Source organism: Entelurus aequoreus, linkage group LG23, assembly GCF_033978785.1.
Source record: "Entelurus aequoreus isolate RoL-2023_Sb linkage group LG23, RoL_Eaeq_v1.1, whole genome shotgun sequence".
In the NCBI taxonomy this organism is placed as follows: domain Eukaryota; kingdom Metazoa; phylum Chordata; class Actinopteri; order Syngnathiformes; family Syngnathidae; genus Entelurus; species Entelurus aequoreus.
Window position 1 is genome coordinate 13285831 of NC_084753.1, and position 20823 is coordinate 13306653.

Genomic DNA, 20823 nt, shown 5'->3' on the forward strand with positions numbered 1-20823 from the left:
GTGACATAATTTATGGTACTGACCCCGAAAGGGACAAGCGGTAAAAAATGGATGGATGGAAGGGTAATCATTGAAGTCGGAGATCACTGAAGGCCTAGGTGGGAAACGCACGGCCCGCCACTGCTTTATACTATACATTTTAAAAACAAAGTGCTCACATAAATCCAGCGTTTAAACGTTATACCGTATTTTTCGGAGTATAAGTCGCTCCGGAGTATAAGTCGCACCGGCAGAAAATGCATAATAAAGAAGGAAAAAAACATATATAAGTCGCACTGGAGTATAAGTCGCATTTTTTGGGGAAATGTATTTGATAAAACCCAACACCAAGAATAGACATTTGAAAGGCAATTTAAAATAAATAAAGAATAGTGAACAACAGGCTGAATAAGTGTACGTTATATGACGCATAAATAACCAACTGAGAACGTGCCTGGTATGTTAACGTAACATATTATGGTAAGAGTCATTCAAATAACTATAACATATAGAACATGCTATACGTTTACCAAACAATCTGTCACTCCTAATCGCTAAATCCCATGAAATCTTATACGTCTAGTCCAGTGGTTCTTAACCTGGGTTCGATCGAACCCTAGGAGTTCGGTGAGTCGGCCTCAGGGGTTCGGCGGAGGTCAAAACACACCCGACTCATCGTGTAAATACAAACTTCTCCCTATCGGCGTATTACGGATACGGCAACAGCTGACTGGTTTGCAGGTGTGTAATTTGTTGTGAGTTTATGCACTGTGTTGGTTTTGTTGTTTGAACAAGGTGATGTTCATGCACGGTTCATTTTATGCACCAGTAGAAAAACATGGTAACACTTTAGTATGGGGAACATATTCACCATTAATTAGTTGCTTATTAACATGCAAATTAGTAACATATTGGCTCTTAACTAGTCATTATTAAGTACTTATTAATGCCTTATTCGGCATGGCCTTATTATAACCCTAACCCTCTAACCCTGACCCTAACCCTAACCAAATATCTCTAAATTAAGTCTTTATTACTTAAAATATGTTCCTCTAGTGTCCAAATAACTCTAAACTGGTCTAGTCTCTTACGTGAATGAGCTAAATAATATTATTTGATATTTTACGGTAATGTGTTAATAATTTCACACATAAGTAGCTCCTGAGCAATGTTCCCTCTAATTGTTCATGTGTCTGAGCAAACACAAAAACTCCCTGAGCATTCAGTGGAGCACATGTGAGCAACATCACACGTGGCAATACCAGCAGCACACCTGTCTCAAACCAATCTTTTATAATAACACTCAAATGAGAGGAGTCATTTTCACGAGATTATTTTGTAATATTAGTGATTTGGTCCACTTGTAATGAAAATAAAAGAAATCTTGTTTTTCATAAGCTATGGATTAGTATTGTACAATATGTCTGGGTGGGGGTCCTGCTTTGGAAATCATTTGTACCCCTTTCAGAGATCACATTTAGTTCCCCTTAAACATCCTCATGTTGCACAATGAAATGTAAGCATAGGATGAAGTGTGCATTCCTGTAACTTTCTCTAGTAACAGCGTTCCATGATTAATATAAATAAATTAACATTAATAATAAATGACAGTAGAATAAGCACACGTATGACTGAGGAGTCATAGTGTAACTTTGTGTGGTGTTAGAGTTGTCCGAATTTTTGTGTGGCCATAAACGCACCAGTGGCTTAGTGGTATGCGTGTTAGTGACAGATGACAAGTTGGTTTTGGCCTGGTTTGTACGGCAGAAAATGACTAGTTTTTCGAGATAGAAGTTTTTTACTCATGTTTTTGGTGTGGTTATGGCCGAATATAAACAGTTTTGCTCTATAAAGTGGTCGATATAATTCCTGTCCTCGAAGCATCTCGATAGACGTTACAATAATTGAACGGTGTTGACGAACACCGTTAGGGCCGCTTGTCGTCACTGTCACTCAGAGTTTCATTGCAAAATTACACAGAATAAATGTGTTTATTTTGTTTAGAATTCAGATGGGATTTGATTTGGTGCCCGGCATATATTTGCTGTGCGCAGAGGACGCTCGAGCAGTGCGCAGTTGCGCAGGCGCGCACCTTAGAGGGAACGTTGCTCCTGAGTATAAGTCGCACCCCCGGCCAAACTATGAAAAAAACTGCGACTTATAGTCCGAAAAATACGGTACTAAATTCTCCTGATTATCCAATGGATCAAGCTTCCTGTCATCCAATCAGTGTCTTTACATACGGAGCATACATTTATCACCGAGCCCCTCCCTCGTCCTTTCCTCCGTCCCAATAGAGTCCATCTCACCCGTGCTCGGTACCTCCTACTCTTCTTCCCCTCTCCCTCCTGAGTCAAGCGAGGCCCACAATACCCATCGGTGACTTGTCTTCTTTGAAGTCTCTCTCGCCTTCTTCTCCTTCCCGCCCTCTCCCTTGCTAATGGCGCGTTTGAAGTGCCACTCAAGTCAAGGGCGAACTAGCGCACACACAGCTGGAGGAGAAGACAATATTTCCTCCGTCTATGAGCGCCCCCAAGTCATAAAACATAAATGTATGCAGAAGGCCCTGCAAACTTCTGTTAAGATAAAAAAAAAAAAAGGATAATTAATTCATTGATGAGATGGTACAGTAACCAACTCATGTCTCGTTAAAATGTTTAATTACCGGCTGGCCAAAGAACATGCACATTACCGTATTTGATTAAAAGATGAAATCAATCTTGATAGTCAATGAGACTTATAGATTGGGAGGTCGTGTAAGGATTTTTCATATCCTGGTGATAGTATGTGAGGGGTTGTAAATCAATATGTAAAGGTCACAACTGGGATCTCCGTGACTTGCTCATTTTTCAGCTAAGGATAAAAATAGTTATTGGCTAAAATGAAAGTTAGGTTACACATAATTGAGGTGTTTATGGGTTGAACAATGCTATTAATCGCCTAGTTATTTCTCTTTTAAATGACGCCGCTGTGAAAGGAATATTTTACAAAATTCGAGCATAATGGAACGCCGTAGAAATTACTCGCTTTGGCCTTGGTTCAGCTAAAAAAAACAAAACAATGAATGCATCCTGTGTTTTATGACTTTTGCAAATATGCACACATTGTATCGCATTCATGTTTCGTAGGAAGAAGTCGCAGGTGCAGGGAGTGAGAAATTAAGCCAACATCAAGTTAACTTTCAGTTTCGATCTTCGTCAAGGTGGAAGGCAGCCTAGGTAGACAAAAGAGGGGGCCTTTTATTGAAGGCTCTGGACTTACTCCTTATAACCGGTATAGCTCGGTTGGTAGAGTGGCCGTGCCAGCAACTTGAGGGTTCCAGGTTCGATCCCCGCTTCCGCCATCCTAGTGACTGCCGTTGTGTCCTTGGGCAAGACACTTTACCCACCTGCTCCCAGTGCCACCCACACTGGTTTAAATGTAACTTAGATGTTGGGTTTCACTATGTGAAAGCGCTTTGAGTCACTAGAGAAAAGCGCTACATAAATATATTTCACTTCACTTCACTTCACTTACTATTTACTGCTTTTTTGTAGAATATTTTGTTAAACTTCAATTTTAGTTACCTCTCATCATTTTAGATAGCCTTAGAACAGTGGTTCTTAACCTGGGTTCGATTGAACCCTAGGGGTTCGGTGAGTCGGGCTCAGGGGTTCGGCGGAGGTCAAAACACACCCGACTCATCGTGTAAATACAAACTTCTCCCTATCGGCGTATTACGGATACGGCAACAGCTGACTGATTTGCAGGTGTGTAATTTGTTGTGAGTTTATGCACTGTGTTGGTTTTGTTGTTTGAATAAGGTGATGTTCATGCACGGTTCATTTTATGCACCAGTAAAAAAAACATGGTAACACTTTAGTATGGGGAACATATTCACCATTAATTAGTTGCTTATTAACATGCAAATTAGTAACATATTGGCTCTTAACTATTCATTATTAAGTACTTATTAATGCCTTATTCGGCATGGCCTTATTAAAACCCTAACCCTCTAACCCTGGCCCTAACCCTAACCAAATAACTCTAAATTAAGTCTTTATTACTTAGAATATGTTCCCCTAGTGTCCAAATAACTCTAAATTAAGTCTTTGTTACTTAGAATATGTTCCCCTAGTGTCCAAATAACTCTAAATGAAGTCTTTGTTACTTAGAATATGTTCCCCATACTAAAGTGTTACCAAAAACATATAACTTTGTCTTGAATTTTATTTTTCACTAAAGAAGGGTTCGGTGAATGCGCATATGAAACTGGTGGGGTTCGGTACCTCCAACAAGGTTAAGAACCACTGCCGTAGAAGAAGAAACAAGCAAAAACGAAAAATGTGGTTACATTTTCAAAGCCTATGCCAAACGCTGATGTTGCTTTTGATTTATTAGGGGAATTACACAAACAAGAAGGAAACAAAACAAAGTTTATTTTTAAAACAAATGCTCCGCAGCCTCAATTTGGTATTGTCAATACTAGGGATGTATATCGAGTACCGGTATTTTTTTGGTACCGCTTCCTATTTAGGTCATTCCATGAGAACCGTGAAGATTCTGGACTAACGATACTGCTATCGGTATTTTTTGTTCCAGGTGAACGAAATCGGCTTTGAATGATGACAAATAAGGCAGCAACACCACACAAAAGTTTGTAACACAACAATATTTCCTCCTCCAAAGTTCCCCGAAGTCACGCACGCTGTGTCGGTTTGAAGTGCTCGCACTTTACTCACAATGAGTCACGACCCTTGCTCTTGCTATTACCCTTGCTCACTGAATCTTCTTATTTATATAATACACACCACACACACGCATACATGGGTAGCTGCCAACACTCAATATGGCTTCCGGTCCGTCAATCAAATACGTCTGTGTGCAACATAAACACAAATAATTCCTATTGTTACAAAATGCACACCCACATAACATGCTAATTGATTGTATTCATTTATATTACCGTATTTTTCGGACAATAAGTCGCACTTTTTTTCATAGTTTAGCCGGGAGTGCGACTTATACTCAGGAGCGACTTATGTGTGAAATTATTAACACATTACCGTAAAATATCAAATAATATTATTTAGCTCATTCATATAAGAGACTAGACGTATAAGATTTCATGGGATTTAGCGATTAGGAGTGACAGATTGTTTGGTAAACGTATAGCATGTTCTATATGTTATAGTTATTTGAATGACTCTTACCATAATATGTTACGTTAACATACCAGGCACGTTCTCAGTTGGTTATTTATGCCTCATATAACGTACACTTATTCAGCCTGTTGTTCACTATTCTTTATTTATTTTAAATTGCCTTTCAAATGTCTATTCTTGGTGTTGGGTTTTATCGAATAAATTTCCCCCAAAAATGCGACTTATACTCCAGTGCGACTTATATATGTTTTTTTCCTTCTTTATAATGCATTTTCGGCAGGTGCAACTTATACTTTGGAGCGACTTATAGTCCGAAAAATACGGTATATATTTGACATATCATGTAAAGCAGCAGCAGAGCACACTTCCTCCCTTCACAATAATAGCGCGGTGCACCACATCTGGTCTGACCACGCTAACAAAATAAAGGTTTCAAAGAAGTAAATGTAACTAAAGCACTTCCTGATACATTTACAGATGTATCATGCTTCGGCCTAAAATACTGGTCGAAAATGTTCCAAAAATGTATTGAAACCAATAAATGTGATGATTTTTGCATTTAATTAACAAAACATTTATTACATTTTATTTGACACAAAAAGCACACATTCTATGGTGGTAAAATAAGTGTAAAAGGTAAAAAAAAAAAAAAAAACAGAATAAAAACAAAACTGCATTATGTTTTTTAATATTGCTATTATTTAAATTTATGGATATTACTAATATTTTATTTGTTGTCGTTTATTTGTTACTAATGTATATGTTGTTGTTTCGTTTACTATATTTAAAGTTGAGTTTTGGTGGTACAATAATTACCGTATTTTTTGGACTATAAGCCGCTCCGGAGTATAGGTCGCACCGGCCGAAAATGCATAATAAAGAAGGAATAAAACATATATAAGTCGCACTGGAGTATAAGTCGCATTTTTTGCGGAAATGTATTTGATAAAACCCAACACCAAGAATAGACATTTGAAAGTTAATTTCAAATAAATAAAGAATAGTGAAGAACACGCTGAATAAGTGTACGTTATATGAGGCATAAATAACCAACTGAGAACGTGCCTGGTATGTTAACGTAACATATTATGGTAAGAGTCATTCAAATAACTATAATATATAGAACATGCTATACGTTTACCAAAAAATCTGTCACTCCTAATCGCTAAATCCCATGAAATCTTATACGTCTAGTCCAGGGGTGCTCACACTTTTTCTGCAGGCGAGCTACTTTTCAATTGATCAAGTCGCGGGGATCTACCTCATTCATATATATAATTTATATTTACTTATTTATGAAATATATGTTTTTGTTAACAAGTTAAAGGTGTTTATTGATAATGCAAGCATGTTTAGCACATATAGTTAATATTGTTAACAAGTTAAAGGTGTTTAAAGATATTACAAGCATGTTTAACACATATAGTTAATATTGTTAACAAGTTAAAGGTGTTTAAAGATAATGCAAGCATGTTTAACACATATAGTTAATATTGTTAACAAGTTAAAGGTGTTTAAAGATAATACAAGCATGTTTAACACATATAGTTAATATTGTTAACAAGTTAAAGGTGTTTAAAGATAATGCAAGCATGTTTAACACATACAGTTAATATTGTTAACAAGTTAAAGGTGTTTAAAGATAATGCAAGCATGTTTAACACATATAGTTAATATTGTTAACAAGTTAAAGGTGTTTAAAGATAATGCAAGCATGTTTAACACATATAGATTCCTTTATTTCATGAAGACAAGAATGTAAGTTGGTGTATTACCTGATTCTGATGACTTGCATTGATAGAAATCAGACAGTGGTGCTGATAACGTCCGCATTTTCAAATGGAGGAGAAAAAAAGTCCTCCTTTCTGTCCAATACCACATGAAAGTGGTTGGTTTTTGGCATCTTATTTGTCCAGCTTCCGTACTCCTTTGTATACACTTTACAAGAAATACATTTGCGGCAAACTCCGTAGCTTGCTAGCTTGTGCACGACAGCTTTCTGAGACTCTTAGCGCAGGCAGGATGAAGCAGAGCTTTTATTGTGAAGGCAGGAACTGTGCAGTCGGTCTTTGGAGTTTTGACGACAGGTACGGCGCCAGAGTCTGTTGAAATAAAAAGAGTTTCTCGCCTTCATCCTGTCGGTAATTTTTTCTTAATAATGAGCTGGCAGCAGCCAGCGTCATCTCAGAAGACTCTCGGGTGCCTTGAATGTCAATCAAGTGACGAAAGTGACGTCATAGTGAAGATTTATGATCGCTAATTTTTAGGACTATTTTTTTAATGCCTGGCTGGCGATCGACTGACACACCCTCCGTGATCGACCGGTAGCTCGCGATCGACGTAATGAGCACCCCTGGTCGGTTCTCTTACGTGAATGAGCTAAATAATATTATTTGATATTTTACGGTAATGTGTTAATTATTTCACACATAAGTCGCTCCAGAGTATAAGTCGCACCCCCGGTTAAACTATGAAAAAAACTGCGACTTATAGTCCGAAAAATACGGTAATATAAATTAATACAATCAATTAGCATGTTATGTGGGTGTGCATTTTGTAACAATAGGAATTATTACTATGAAAAAAACTGCGACTTATAGTCCGAAAAATACGGTACTTAGGTTTTGAAATTAATGAATAATCGTGTAATTAACCGCCATTACAATATCAATCCAAATAATGGTGTAATATTTTCACCATAACCGTCCAGCCCTACCAGGGAGTGTGCAGAGAAGCTCCAGAAGCGTGCAAGCCAACCTTTCTCACTTCTATAAGCGCTCAGAAAACACAGCTGAGAGAACACCACTGCTTTACTTCTTTCACCAGGAGGGCAAAGTGTGGCCTGGGGGCCTTTTGCTGAACGCAGCTCTTTTTTTATGGCACATTGGAGAAATATCATAAACAAAAAAAAGCCGCAAAAAATGGAAAATAGAACAAAAAGGTGTGAGAACAGGCTGAAATGTTGATAACAATAACAAATAGTCGCCTTTAGCCTTTTTATTAGCCTATCACAAATCACATGATGATGTCACACTACCACCATGTTGAAAGAATAATAATAACGTTATTTGTTTTATATACTTGTAAGCTCCACTTCACTGCTGTTCTTTTTAGAATGTAAAATAGTTGACTATTGGTTTGGTTTGAGTTTATTTCGAACACGTATCCAATTACAAGTGATACATCATATAGTTGACATATTTACATTTCTCTTTACATGTTCAAAAAGGAGTAGGACGAAGCCAAGCTTATCTAATCCTACCCCTTTTCCTTTTCATAGCCATGGAATTTTTTGGTTTTCACTTCCCTATTATTAATGATCATATTTATAAGCACACTATTGTTTTTGAAATATACACTGGTAGCTTATGTAACACTGCTGTTTTGTTTTTTATATATATAGTTACTTCTTGGCATCTGATGCTGATATTTTAACTGCAGTTGTGGTCAAAAGTTTACCTACACTTGTAAAGAACATAATGTCATGGCTGTTTTGAGTTTCCAATCATTTCCACAACTCTTTTTTTTTTTTGTGATAGAGTGATTGGAGCACATACTTGTTGGTCACAAAAAACATTCATGAAGTTTGGTTCTTTTATGAATTTATTAAGGGTCTACTGAAAATGTGACCAAATCTGCTGGGTCAAAAGTATACATACAGCAATGTTAATATTTGGTTACATGTCCCTTGGTAAGTTTCACTGCAATAAGGCGCTTTTGGTAGCCATCCACAAGCTTCTGGTTGAATTTTTGACCACTCCTCTTGACAAAATTGGTGCAGTTCAGCTAAATTTGTTAGTTTTCTGACATTGCCTTTTTTCTTCAGCATTGTCCACACGACTTTGGGAAGGCCATTCTAAAACCTTAATTCTAGCCTGATTTAGCCATTCTTTTACCACTTTTGACGTGTGTTTGGGGTCATTGTCCGGTTGGAACACCCAACTGCGCCCAAGACCCAACCTCCGGGCTGATGATTTTAGGTTGTCCTGAAGAATTTGGAAGTAATCCTCCTTTTTCATTGTCCCATTTACTCTCTGTAAAGCACCAGTTCCATTGGCAGCAAAACGGGCCCAGAGCATAATACTACCACCACCATGCTTGACGGTAGGATGGTGTTCCTGGGATTAAAGGCCTCACCTTTTCTCCTCCAAACATATTGCTGGGTATTGTGGCCAAACAGCTCAATTTTTTTTTCATCTGACAACAGAACTTTCCTCCAGAAGGTTTTATCTTTGTCCATGTAATGTCAGATGAAACAAATATTGAGCTGTTTGGCCACAAGAACATGTAGAAGCATGTGGAAGAACCATACACAGCTACAACTGGCATTATTGCTGGCCACACACTGCTGTGGGACGGCATTTTAAACAGGAGTCGTCACAAGTCAGCCACCATAATTGTGTTGGAACAAAACTTCCAAAATGATACGGCAAACGCATAGTTGCGTTGAGGTCGGAAATGATTCTACTCACAAATTCTGGAGGTCTAATCTCGGATAAACACCACTCGGTGGGATGAGCGTTATCTTGCAGGGTGGAGTTTGGAGCAGGCTTTCCAATGGAATGAAGCATTGTTACAACAGATACATAAATAAAATATATAATGTGTATATTAATAAATGGTCATTTATTGCAAGAAGGAAACCTAAGATGCAGACATTTTTTCAGCTGGGATCCCACTAATGACTCCCTCCCTCTGTTCTGCCATTTCTCCAGGCCACTAAGGAGGTGATAGAGCGTGAGGCTCCGGGGATGTCGCTGGCAATGTTGATGGGGTCCCTCAACGTCACACCACTCGGCATGCTTTCCAGGTCAGAAACACCCTCTCCCCATGTTTATCCCCGTTACAAAAATAAGTTGTTTATTCCACGCTTTTGGACTTAAAAGTACAATAAATGTCTCTGATGGTATTCACATCAAATTTGCCAAGTGTAGAGAGAAAATTCATCAGAAGCAGACCTGTCAAGCAGTCTTGATTTTGTTTAACATGTACATTTGCCTTGTAAAACAAAAGTGAGTCCATTTGTTTCGAACAGGCACATGCAATACTTGGGTTCAACAGCGAGGGGCAGTGGTGCGCGGTTGTCGGGTCAGAATAATTCTGACCAATCCTGGCACTACATTCCTCTATTTTCGAACTCCTTTTAATTTCACTTGGAAGTGTTAGGGATTGCAGGTGGAAAAATTCTAATTTTGAAATTGATTTCCAATTGTAATTAGCAAGACAAATGGTCTGTTTATTACATGGGTGTCCAAACTACGGCCCACTGGCATCTTCAATTTGGCCCGCAAAACGTCATGAGTTCTACAAAGCATGGCATGGCTGAGTGCTTTCAAATGAATCTTAAATACTCGGCGGTCTTTGAATGCTACATATTTGCTGCCATCATGTAACCTGACTCTCGCCAGATCCTTGTAGTTCGCTGAGCTCCACACAAGGATCTGGGCTCGAGGGCATTGCAAACTCCTTCAAGATAGCAAAAAATAAATGAACCAATCAGGATCGCCGGGTGGGATTTCATAGATGTGACGTAGCGCCGAAGGGAGCGAGGAGTCGTGCGCTGACGTTGATTCTGCTATTGCAACTGTTTTGCGACATCGATCCTCTACTGACATTGCGGCGTTGTTTGAGTAAGTTATCTAACTTTTCGCTCTGTTGTTATCCAATATGTCGGCTGTTCTGTTTTGGATTTCCCAGCGTCGCTCTCATCAGCGTCACGGGTTGATTCCGATGTGAGTGGTTGAAGTAGCACGTCATTCAAGATAACGGACAAGTGGTTTATCCAATCACATACAATTATTTTTTTTACAAGGCCCCGCATTCTGAAGTACATCTCCTTTTGAGAAGTCCCAGATCCTTGTGTGGAGCTCAGCGAACTACAAGGATCTGGCGAGAGTCAGGTTAGCCATCATGTGGACAATGTGAGCAAATCAGATCAATGACCCTTGAAAGTACTTTTAAATAAAGTACAGCATTTACTTATATGACACAATCCAAACAACCTTCCCTAGTCATGTTGCATTAAAACAATGCAACTAACAAAGATTCAACACACATAACACAACCTGCTCACTGAACATTGTGGATATTATAAAAAAACCATGCAGAAAAAAAAAAAATCAAAATTACACCCATTTAAATCCTTTAGAGTGCATGATGGGAACAATGTTAAACACTCTCTCCACACTTATCCGTCCTGGCACATTTTAGCTGCTTGATTGAAACTTTAAGAAGGTGAGTTGAACTTTCACATACTCTCAATATCCAATTAAATCCATTATAATAATTATATGTCCATATATCCATTATATGTCCATCATATTAATATGATATGCACACAAACACATAATATATATATATATATATATATATATACATACATTTTGTTTGTGTGTGTGTACACTACCGTTCAAAAGTTTGGGGTCACCCAAACAATTTTGTGGAATAGCCTTCATTTCTGAGAACAAGAATAGACTGTCGAGTTTCAGATGAAAGTTCTCTTTTTCTGGCCATTTTGAGCGTTTAATTGACCCCACAAATGTGATGCTCCAGAAACTCAATCTGCTCAAAGGAAGGTCAGTTTTGTAGCTTCTGTAACGAGCTAAACTGTTTTCAGATGTGTGAACATGATTGCACAAGGGTTTTCTAATCATCAATTAGCCTTCTGAGCCAATGAGCAAACACATTGTACCTTTAGAACACTGGAGTGATAGTTGCTGGAAATGGGCCTCTATACACCTATGTAGATATTGCACCAAAAACCAGACATTTGCAGCTAGAATAGTCATTTACCACATTAGCAATGTATAGTGTATTTCTTTAAAGTTAAGACTAGTTTAAAGTTATCTTCATTGAAAAGTACAGTGCTTTTCCTTCAAAAATAAGGACATTTCAATGTGACCCCAAACTTTTGAACAGTAGTATATATATATATGTATATATATATATAGTACTTTATATGGAGTCAGCTTTCGGCCCACGGTCAAATTTTTTTGGCCCAAAGTCAAAAAGTTTCAGCACCCCTGATTTATAGTGTCATATCATACTAGGAATTAACATGATTCAACAATGTAATTGCTGTCATTTGTGTACATGTGACTGTAAATAAAAAAGCTTAGAGACTAATTGTATAAACCAATCAATTAATCAATAAAACTTTACATATATTACACATTTCAAATGCAAGCAACCTTAAAATACAACCTGAAGCTGACATGAAGCCAATACAGCGACTTAAAAACCAATGTAATGTGGCCCCGCCCTCTAGTCCTCGTCAGCACACAGGTGGCTGAGTTTTGTAATGACAGTAGATTTCTAATATCAAGACTCGAGAGCAGGGGCCTCATGTACTAAGAGTTGCATGGATTTCCTACTAAAATAGACAGACGTTCGAATACAGAAAACTACGTACGCAAGAAAAAATTCAGACATATTAAAGTGTCCAAGCACATTTATTTTTTACATCGCAATCAATTTGAAATTGATTGCAGGAGTTTACTTGGCTTGGCACGCCCAGACCCGCCCCACCCCGTGACTCTGATTACCCCCAATATAGATATCATTTGTGTAATTTACAACAAAATATGTTCATACAGTAGCCTGCTCACAGCCAGATTGGAATTGCATGTGAAAATTATGTATTTTCAAATTTAAACAAGCCAGTGCTATCAAAAACGGTACGGAAGACTTTGACTCTAGTTTATTACTCAATTTATTATTACAACCCAGGAGAGCTTGTTGCGGTAGCAGTCGTACGTGATACAAAGGTGGGTCCTTCTTCAGATGCCATTTGATGTATTACTATTATTATTATTATTATTATTTGTGCCTCCACACCCGCCGGCTGCCCAACTGGCCCAACTCTGTTGTAGTCACAGGAACACATTTTGACAACAATGGGTGGCAAAATGATCACATAGATGAATTAATAGACATACTCACAATATGAAGCATTAAATGCATTGGCAAAAAAGTGAATTGTGCGTCCATTGCCTCGATCTTTTTGACATTGTTGAAATCAAATGTTGGCATAATTAAGACCCCATCTATTAAACAATGTAAATTATAATCATGTGTGTGAGCCTTAAAGCCATGCATGATCTTATATAGCAGGGGTGTCAAACTCAAATACAGAGTGGGCCAAAATTTAAAACTGAACAAAGCCGCGGGCCAAGGTTGAACAAATTCACCTTTTAATAGGGACCCAAACAAGTTTTGCATTGAATATTGAACAAGCAAGGCTTATATAACGTTATAGTGACATGCAAAATCGAGTTTCAAATAATAATAATAATAATAAAAAAATATCAAATACAATTTGAATAAAAATTGAATGCCTTTTTTCTATTTGCAGCCTTCTGAGGTAAATATCAAAATAAATAATAGCAAATGCATGAATAAAACGTTAATTTGCTACACTGTTAACTTGCTACACTGATTTGCTTTAACACTGAATATGGAACAAGCAGCGCTTATATAACTTAATAGTGCAAAATCAACTTTCAAAAAACCAACGAAAAAACATCAATGGTATATTAAATACAATTTAAATCAAAAATGGAATCCCTCTTTTCTATTTGCAGCCTTCTGAGGTAAATATCAACATTTGGTGGCAGCGGGGGTGTATATTGTAGCGTCCTGGAAGAGTTAGTGCTGCAAGGGGTTCTGGGTATTTGTTCTGTTGTGTTATGTTGTGTTCTCCCGAAATGTGTTTGTCATTCTTGTTTGGTGTGGGTTCACAGTGTGGCGCATATTTGTAACAGTGTTAAAGTTGTTTATACATCCACCCTCAGTGTTTGTTTCATACAGTTTCATGTGCATTAACCCAGCTTGATTTTGAATTTGGATTTTCTTGAGTCAAAGTGCATCTTTTTTAAAAGTATTTATCGCATTGCAAAAGTTTGTATGGAATTTTATTGGGCCACGAGGATCAGCGTGTTGGGTTCCGCATGCAAACAAGCATCTAATCTTCTCCTTGGAAGCATTTTCAATAACGTCACAGCTTGTTAATGTTTTTCACTTTCCACACTTCCACCAACTCCCCTTGACATACAAGTCGGCATAACAAATCTGGAAATAAATGTTTTCCCAAGGTTGGCGGGTCTGCAGAAGTGTTATGCAGACATATTTAGAAAAAGGCCTGGCTCGTAAAAAAACATATTTTAGATTGGGATCCGAGATGTTTTTGAGTGTTTTGGTTTACTTCCCGCTTCCAAGTGTCCTGTGTTTGTATGTTTCAGACCCGTGTGTGGCATCCGAGGGAAGACGCTCATCATTAACTTACCAGGAAGTAAGAAAGGCTCCCAGGTAAGTTTTATTTGATCGTCCATCAATCTCCTTCCGCTTATCCGAGCTCTGGTCGCGGGGCCAGCAGCCTAAGCAGGGAAGCCCAGACTTCCCTCTCCCCAGCCACTTTGTCCAGCTCCTCCCGGGGGATTCCAAGGCGCTCCAATTTAAGTTTGTTTTAGGATTCCAGTATTTTTGTTAAGTTTTGTAAATGAAACAAAAAGTCCCTTCGTCTTAAATGCCTTGACTAATTGCCTATTTGCGGTTTGGTATTTGCTCAACCAGATATTCAAGGCTTTACTGCGTTTTCTTTAAGGGTGTCCTGATCTGATATTGATATCTAATATCAGTCCAATATCTGAAAAAAACAAGTATTGAATGATATCCATTCTATATCAAGTACAAGAGCCATATCTAGACTATATTACAATGATTACATCCAGATTTTTGATCACCTCAAAGACTTTCTTCCTTTTTGTAATTTTTATTATTTTTATAATCTCAGGAAATACTGTACGTCACTGGACAAATGAGGACTGTATGTATGACCGTGTAACTACTTGGTATTGGATCGATATCTAAAATTGTAGTATAACCCAAAACTAGGGTTGTCCGATAATATCGGACTGTCGATATTATCGGTCGATAAATGCTTTAAAATGTAATATCGGAAATTATCGGTATCGTTTTTTTTATTATCGGTATCGGGTTTATTTTTATTTTTTTATTTTTTTTATTAAATCAACATAAAAAACACAAGATACACTTACAATTAGTGCACCAACCCAAAAAACCTCCCTCCCTCATTTACACTCATTCACACAAGAGGGTTGTTTCTTTCTGTTATTAATATTCTGTTTCCTACATTATATATCAATACAGTCTGCAAGGGATACAGTCCGTAAGCACACATGATTGTGCGTGCTGCTGGTCCACTAATAGTAATAACCTTTAACAGTTCATTTTACTCATTTTCATTAATTACTAGTTTCTATGTAACTGTTTTTGTATATTGTTTTACTTTCTTTTTTATTCAAGAAAATGTATTTATCTTACTTTATTTAATTTTTTTTTTTTTAAAAGGACCTTATCTTCACCATACCTGGTTGTCCAAATTAGGCATAATAATGTGTTAATTCCACGACTGTATATATCGGTATCGGTTGATATCGGTATCGGTAATCAAGAGTTGGACAATATCGGAATATCTGATACCGGCAAAAAAAACATTATCGGACATCCCTACCCAAAACTAATGTAAAGTATCAAACAATAGAAGAATAAGTGCTTATTACATTTTAACATCAGGTGTAGATGAAACATGTTAAAACAGAAAGTGAGCAGATATTAGAAGTAAATGAACAAGTAGATTAATAATCCATTTTCATTTTCTACATTTTGTTCTGTCTGGCTAGCTGTGTACAAACAAAACATGAAATCATACTTTACAGATACTGTAATACAATTGTTTTTCAGTTAGTACAGATCTGTGTCTTATGGCATTATGTTGTGCATTACAAACTCAAACATGTTTCGTGTTGACGTAGAAGCTATCTTAGCTCTTTCCGGAGCTAGCTTTTACGGCTAATACCGTAGCACAGGGGTCCCCAACCTTTTTCCCACCAGGTACCATTTTAATGTATGCATTATTTTCACGTGTGGCAGGAAAAAAAATGAACATGAAAAATCAACTCACCATAACGCTGAAGTCGTGGGAGCCCTGCAGGACGTGTTTCTTTGCGAAGAGATGGTCCTTGGCATGTTGATGACATATACTGTACATATATACTGTTTCTTAACCATAGGGCCCACTGTTGCCCACTAGAATGTAATATATCTGTTTTTTCAGCTGTGGTCCGCTTAGGCCGCAGCGGTACTTAGTTGTAATACACTTTTCCACCACTTGTGGCAGTAATGACAATATCAAACAAACAGAAGAAGTCTGGCGCAAATGTCATAGAGAAATTTCTTAAGCGCAAAAATTATGACTACCGTATTTTTCGGACTATAAGTCGCAATTTTTTTCATAGTTTGGCCGGGGGTGCGACTTATACTCAGGAGCGACTTATGTGTGAAATTATTAACACGTTACCGTAAAATATCAAATAATATTATTTAGCTCATTCACGTAAGAGACTAGACGTATAAGATTTCATGGGATTTAGCGATTAGGAGTGACAGATTGTTTGGTAAACGTATAGCATGTTCTATATGTTATAGTTATTTGAATGACTCTTACCATAATATGTTACGTTAACATACCAGGCACGTTCTCAGTTGGTTATTTATGCCTCATATAACGTACACTTATTCAGCCTGTTGTTCACTATTCTTTATTTATTTTAAATTGCCTGTCAAATGTCTATTCTTGGTGTTGGGTTTTATCAAATAAATTTCCCCAAAAATGCGACTTATACTCCAGTGCGACTTATATATGTTTTTTTCCTTCTTTATTATGCATTTTCGGCCGGTGCGACTTATACTCCGGAGCGACTTATACTCCGAAAAATACGGTAATGTGGGGAAGCTGTGTTTTCGTTTGCACTTTATTTTTATTGACAGTTTAGTTAAGAAACATATTGATTATTAATTGAGTTTATTTATTTTAGCACAACATAATACACTATGTATATAAATTAATTTGTTTCTAATCAGCCTGACCTAAGTATAAGGTTTATTTGTTAAATTAATAATATAATCTTTGTGATTGACTTATGCTTTTATATCATTTTACAAGGTAGTACACTGTAAGTAGGTTAAATATTTTATTGTATTGAATATGATCAAAATCAAGAGTAAGATTACTAATTCAGTGTTAATTTTGGAGTGGTTTTTGGGTTCCTCTCTATTGGAAAAGTTCAGTCCTGAGGTCAAACAGGTTAAGAACCCCTGCTATATGCAATGACCCTGCAGATGGAAATTAGCCTTTGGCTACAATCTGGCACATTAACATGTTATATGTCCATTAATGTGCATTGATGTAATATAACAAAGGAGTTGTAATATACATCTATAAACCAGCGTATTGGTGTGTTTAGTTGGACAGGCCAAAGTTAAGTAGGAGAAAATGCAGTAAAATATAAATTAATTAATATTTCTGCGTGGCCCGGTAGCAAATGCGTCACTGACCGGTACCGGTCCCGGTCCCCGGACCGGTGGTAGGGGACCACTGCCGTAGCACGCTGATGTGTTTGTACGCTAGAAAAAGAGTTCCTGATGTCGCTACAGCTTGGTTATTATACATGTTACGGAACGTCAGTATTCTTGACGGTTTTCGAATGCCTTTTTAAAGTGATTTAGAGGTGGAATTGATTGCTCCTATTAGTTGCATTGCCAGCCACCAAGAACGAGCAGATTTTTACATGTTAGAATTCAAAAAAACGACTTTTATCTTCTTGTCTCTCATAATGATTGTGAACGATAGGCAATATTCCCCCCAAAAAAGTGCAGTTCCCCTTGAAGGTGTCAAGTATTTGCATGGTGAGAGTGAATTGCGCAAATTTACTCCTCACTTTGTTTCCATCTTTCTTTGTCACCCCGTGTGTCTCTTCCTCTTCATCAGCACCAGCCACCTCACCACATCGCAGCTTTTTCCTCTTTTATTGCTCCTGTGCTTCACTTGACTCGCAGTATATCCAGGGATTCTGCTCTTTAGTGTTCTTGACAGTTACTCCCCTCCAGGACAAAGCGGAGGTACCCAAAGATACCCCGGCATGCAATGAAAGCACAAAGTGGAAGAAGAAGAAAGTTTCCTGGCTTTGACGCGGTCTGTACTCGCAACCCAAACAGGACTCCTCAGTCTTCTGTCCATAAATACTCCCAGACATGAATGCGGTCGCATTTTAAGTCCAGGCTGCATTGAAGAAGTTGATACTGTAAAGCTTTGGCTTGATTAATAATGTATCGCGTCAGTGCTTAAAATACACAGGAAGATAAATAATTTCACAGATTAGCTTTTGTCTCAGGAGAGAGGAGAAGTGTTTAGAAATAGCAGAGGAGCCAACGGCACACTGACACATAAACTGAGCGACCAGGAAGCAAAGCGCCGATTGCAGAACAGAAACAATCAGAATCAGAATCAGAAATATTTTATCAATCCCAGAGGGGAAATTAAAGATTTTCAGCAACAATCCCATTCAAGATCAGACAGAACAGGATCGCTGACGGGTCTGCCAACTTCCGGCCCCCTTTACAAAAAAGGTGAGAAACAGGTAAACGCTGGGAGGGGGGGTGAGAGGAAAAAAAAATCAGTCTAAGTCTGGGCCCTGGAGAGGGAGTCCAGACTGTGGCCAAGGAAAACAAATTTCATAGCCATAGCACACATAAGCATGTGTGTAAGAGGGAAACATCAAAGAACACAAAGGACATTAAAGGCCTACTGAAATGAAATGTTCTAATTTAAACGGGGAAAGCAGGTCCATTCTATGTGTCATACTTGATCATTTCGCGATATTGCCATATTTTTGCTGAAAGGATTTAGTAGAGAACATCGACGATAAAGTTCGCAACTTTTGGTTGCTGATAAAAAAAAGCCTTGCCTGTACCGGAAGTAGCGTGACGTCACAGGTTGTGGAGCTCCTCACATTTGCACATTGTTTACAATCATAGACACCAGCAGCGAGAGCGATTCGGACCAAGAAAGCGACGATTACCCCTTTAATTTGAGCGAGGATGAAAGATTTGTGGATGAGGAAAGTGAGAGTGAAGGATTAGAGGGCAGTGGAAGCGATTCAGATAGGGAAAATGCTGTGAGAGGCGGGTGGGACCTGATATTCAGCTGGGAATGACTAAAACAGTAAATAAACACAAGACATATATATACTCTATTAGCCACAACACAACCAGGCTTATATTTAATGTGCCACAAATTAATCCGCATAACAAACACCTCCCCCCTCCCGTCCATATAACCCGCCAATACAAATCAAACACCCGCACAACACACTCAATCCCACAGCCCAAAGTACCGTTCACCTCCGTAAAGTTCATACAGCACATACACTACCGTTTAAAAGTTTGGGGTCACCCAAACAATTTTGTGGAATAGCCTTCATTTCTAAGAACAAGAATAGACTGTCGAGTTTCAGATGAAAGTTCTGTTTTTCTGGCCATTTTGAGCGTTTAATTGACCCCACAAATGTGATGCTCCAGAAACTCAATCTGCTCAAAGGAAGGTCAGTTTTGTAGCTTCTGTAACGAGCTAAACTGTTTTCAGATGTGTGAACATGATTGCACAAGGGTTTTCTAATCATCAATTAGCCTTCTGAGCCAATGAGCAAACACATTGCACCATTAGAACACTGGAGTGATAGTTTCTGGAAATGGGCCTCTATACACCTATGTAGATATTGCACCAAAAACCAGACATTTGCAGCTAGAATAGTCATTTACCACATTAGCAATGTATAGAGTGTATTTCTTTAAAGTTAAGACTAGTTTAAAGTTATCTTCATTGAAAAGTACAGTGCTTTTCCTTCAAAAATAAGGACATTTCAATGTGACCCCAAACTTTTGAACGGTAGTGTATATTTCCCCAAAGTTACGTACGTGACATGCACATAGCGGCACGCACGTACGGGCAAGCGATCAAATGTTTGGAAGCCAAAGCTGCGTACTCACGGTAGCGTGTATCCAACTCAAAGTCCTCCTGGTAAGAGTCTCTGTTGTCCCAGTTCTTGTGTTGCTGCAGCCGGCCGCTAATACACCGCTTCCCACCTACAGCTTTCTTCTTTGCTGTCTTCATTGTTCATTAAACAAATTGCAAAAGATTCACCAACACAGATGTCCAGAATACTGTGGAATTTTGCGAAGAAAACAGATGACTTAATAGCTGGCCACAATGCTGTCCCAAAATGTCCGCTACAATCCGTGACGTCACGCGCAAACGTCATCATACCGAGACGTTTTCAGCAGAATATTTCGCGGGAAATTTAAAATTGCACTTTACTAATCTAACCCGGCCGTATTGGCATGTGTTGCAATGTTAAGATTTCATCATTGATATATAAACTATCAGACTGCGTGGTCGGTAGTAGTGGGTTTCAGTAGGTCTTTAAAGACATTAAAAGAGCAGAGCTAATGCAACCAGCCATTTCTACATACAGCTACAAAGTAAAACCAATACAACAAAAAAACATGGTGGCCTCTGCGGTGTTCCACACCATTGTCTGCTGGGGCAGTCGCTGTTTCGAGTGGCCGTCTCCACATTGAATGATCGGTATTGGACACATTCTTTCCCCAAACAAACGTGACAACATTTCACTCACATTTATGTCAATTTCTGTAATATTCTGCGTTTAACAGCGGATTCCGTTTTATTGGCCAATTCTGTGATCCTGTCTGCAGTAACGTTTCCGCGGCAATCAAAAGGCCTTATTTTTGTGTGATTATTGATTAGGCGTATTAGTGCTGTTTC

The 20823-nt window shown here is 38.2% G+C and overlaps 1 protein-coding gene across 1 annotated transcript in view; it reads left to right on the plus strand.

The window, feature by feature from the left end:
• The window catches only part of gphnb (gephyrin b), a 224793-nt gene that overhangs the window by 17417 nt on the left and 186553 nt on the right, over positions 1-20823 (plus strand). Inside the window, 2 exon segments of the mRNA XM_062034299.1 lie at positions 9839-9933; positions 14363-14429. Of these exon segments, the coding sequence (XP_061890283.1) occupies positions 9839-9933; positions 14363-14429 (162 nt within the window).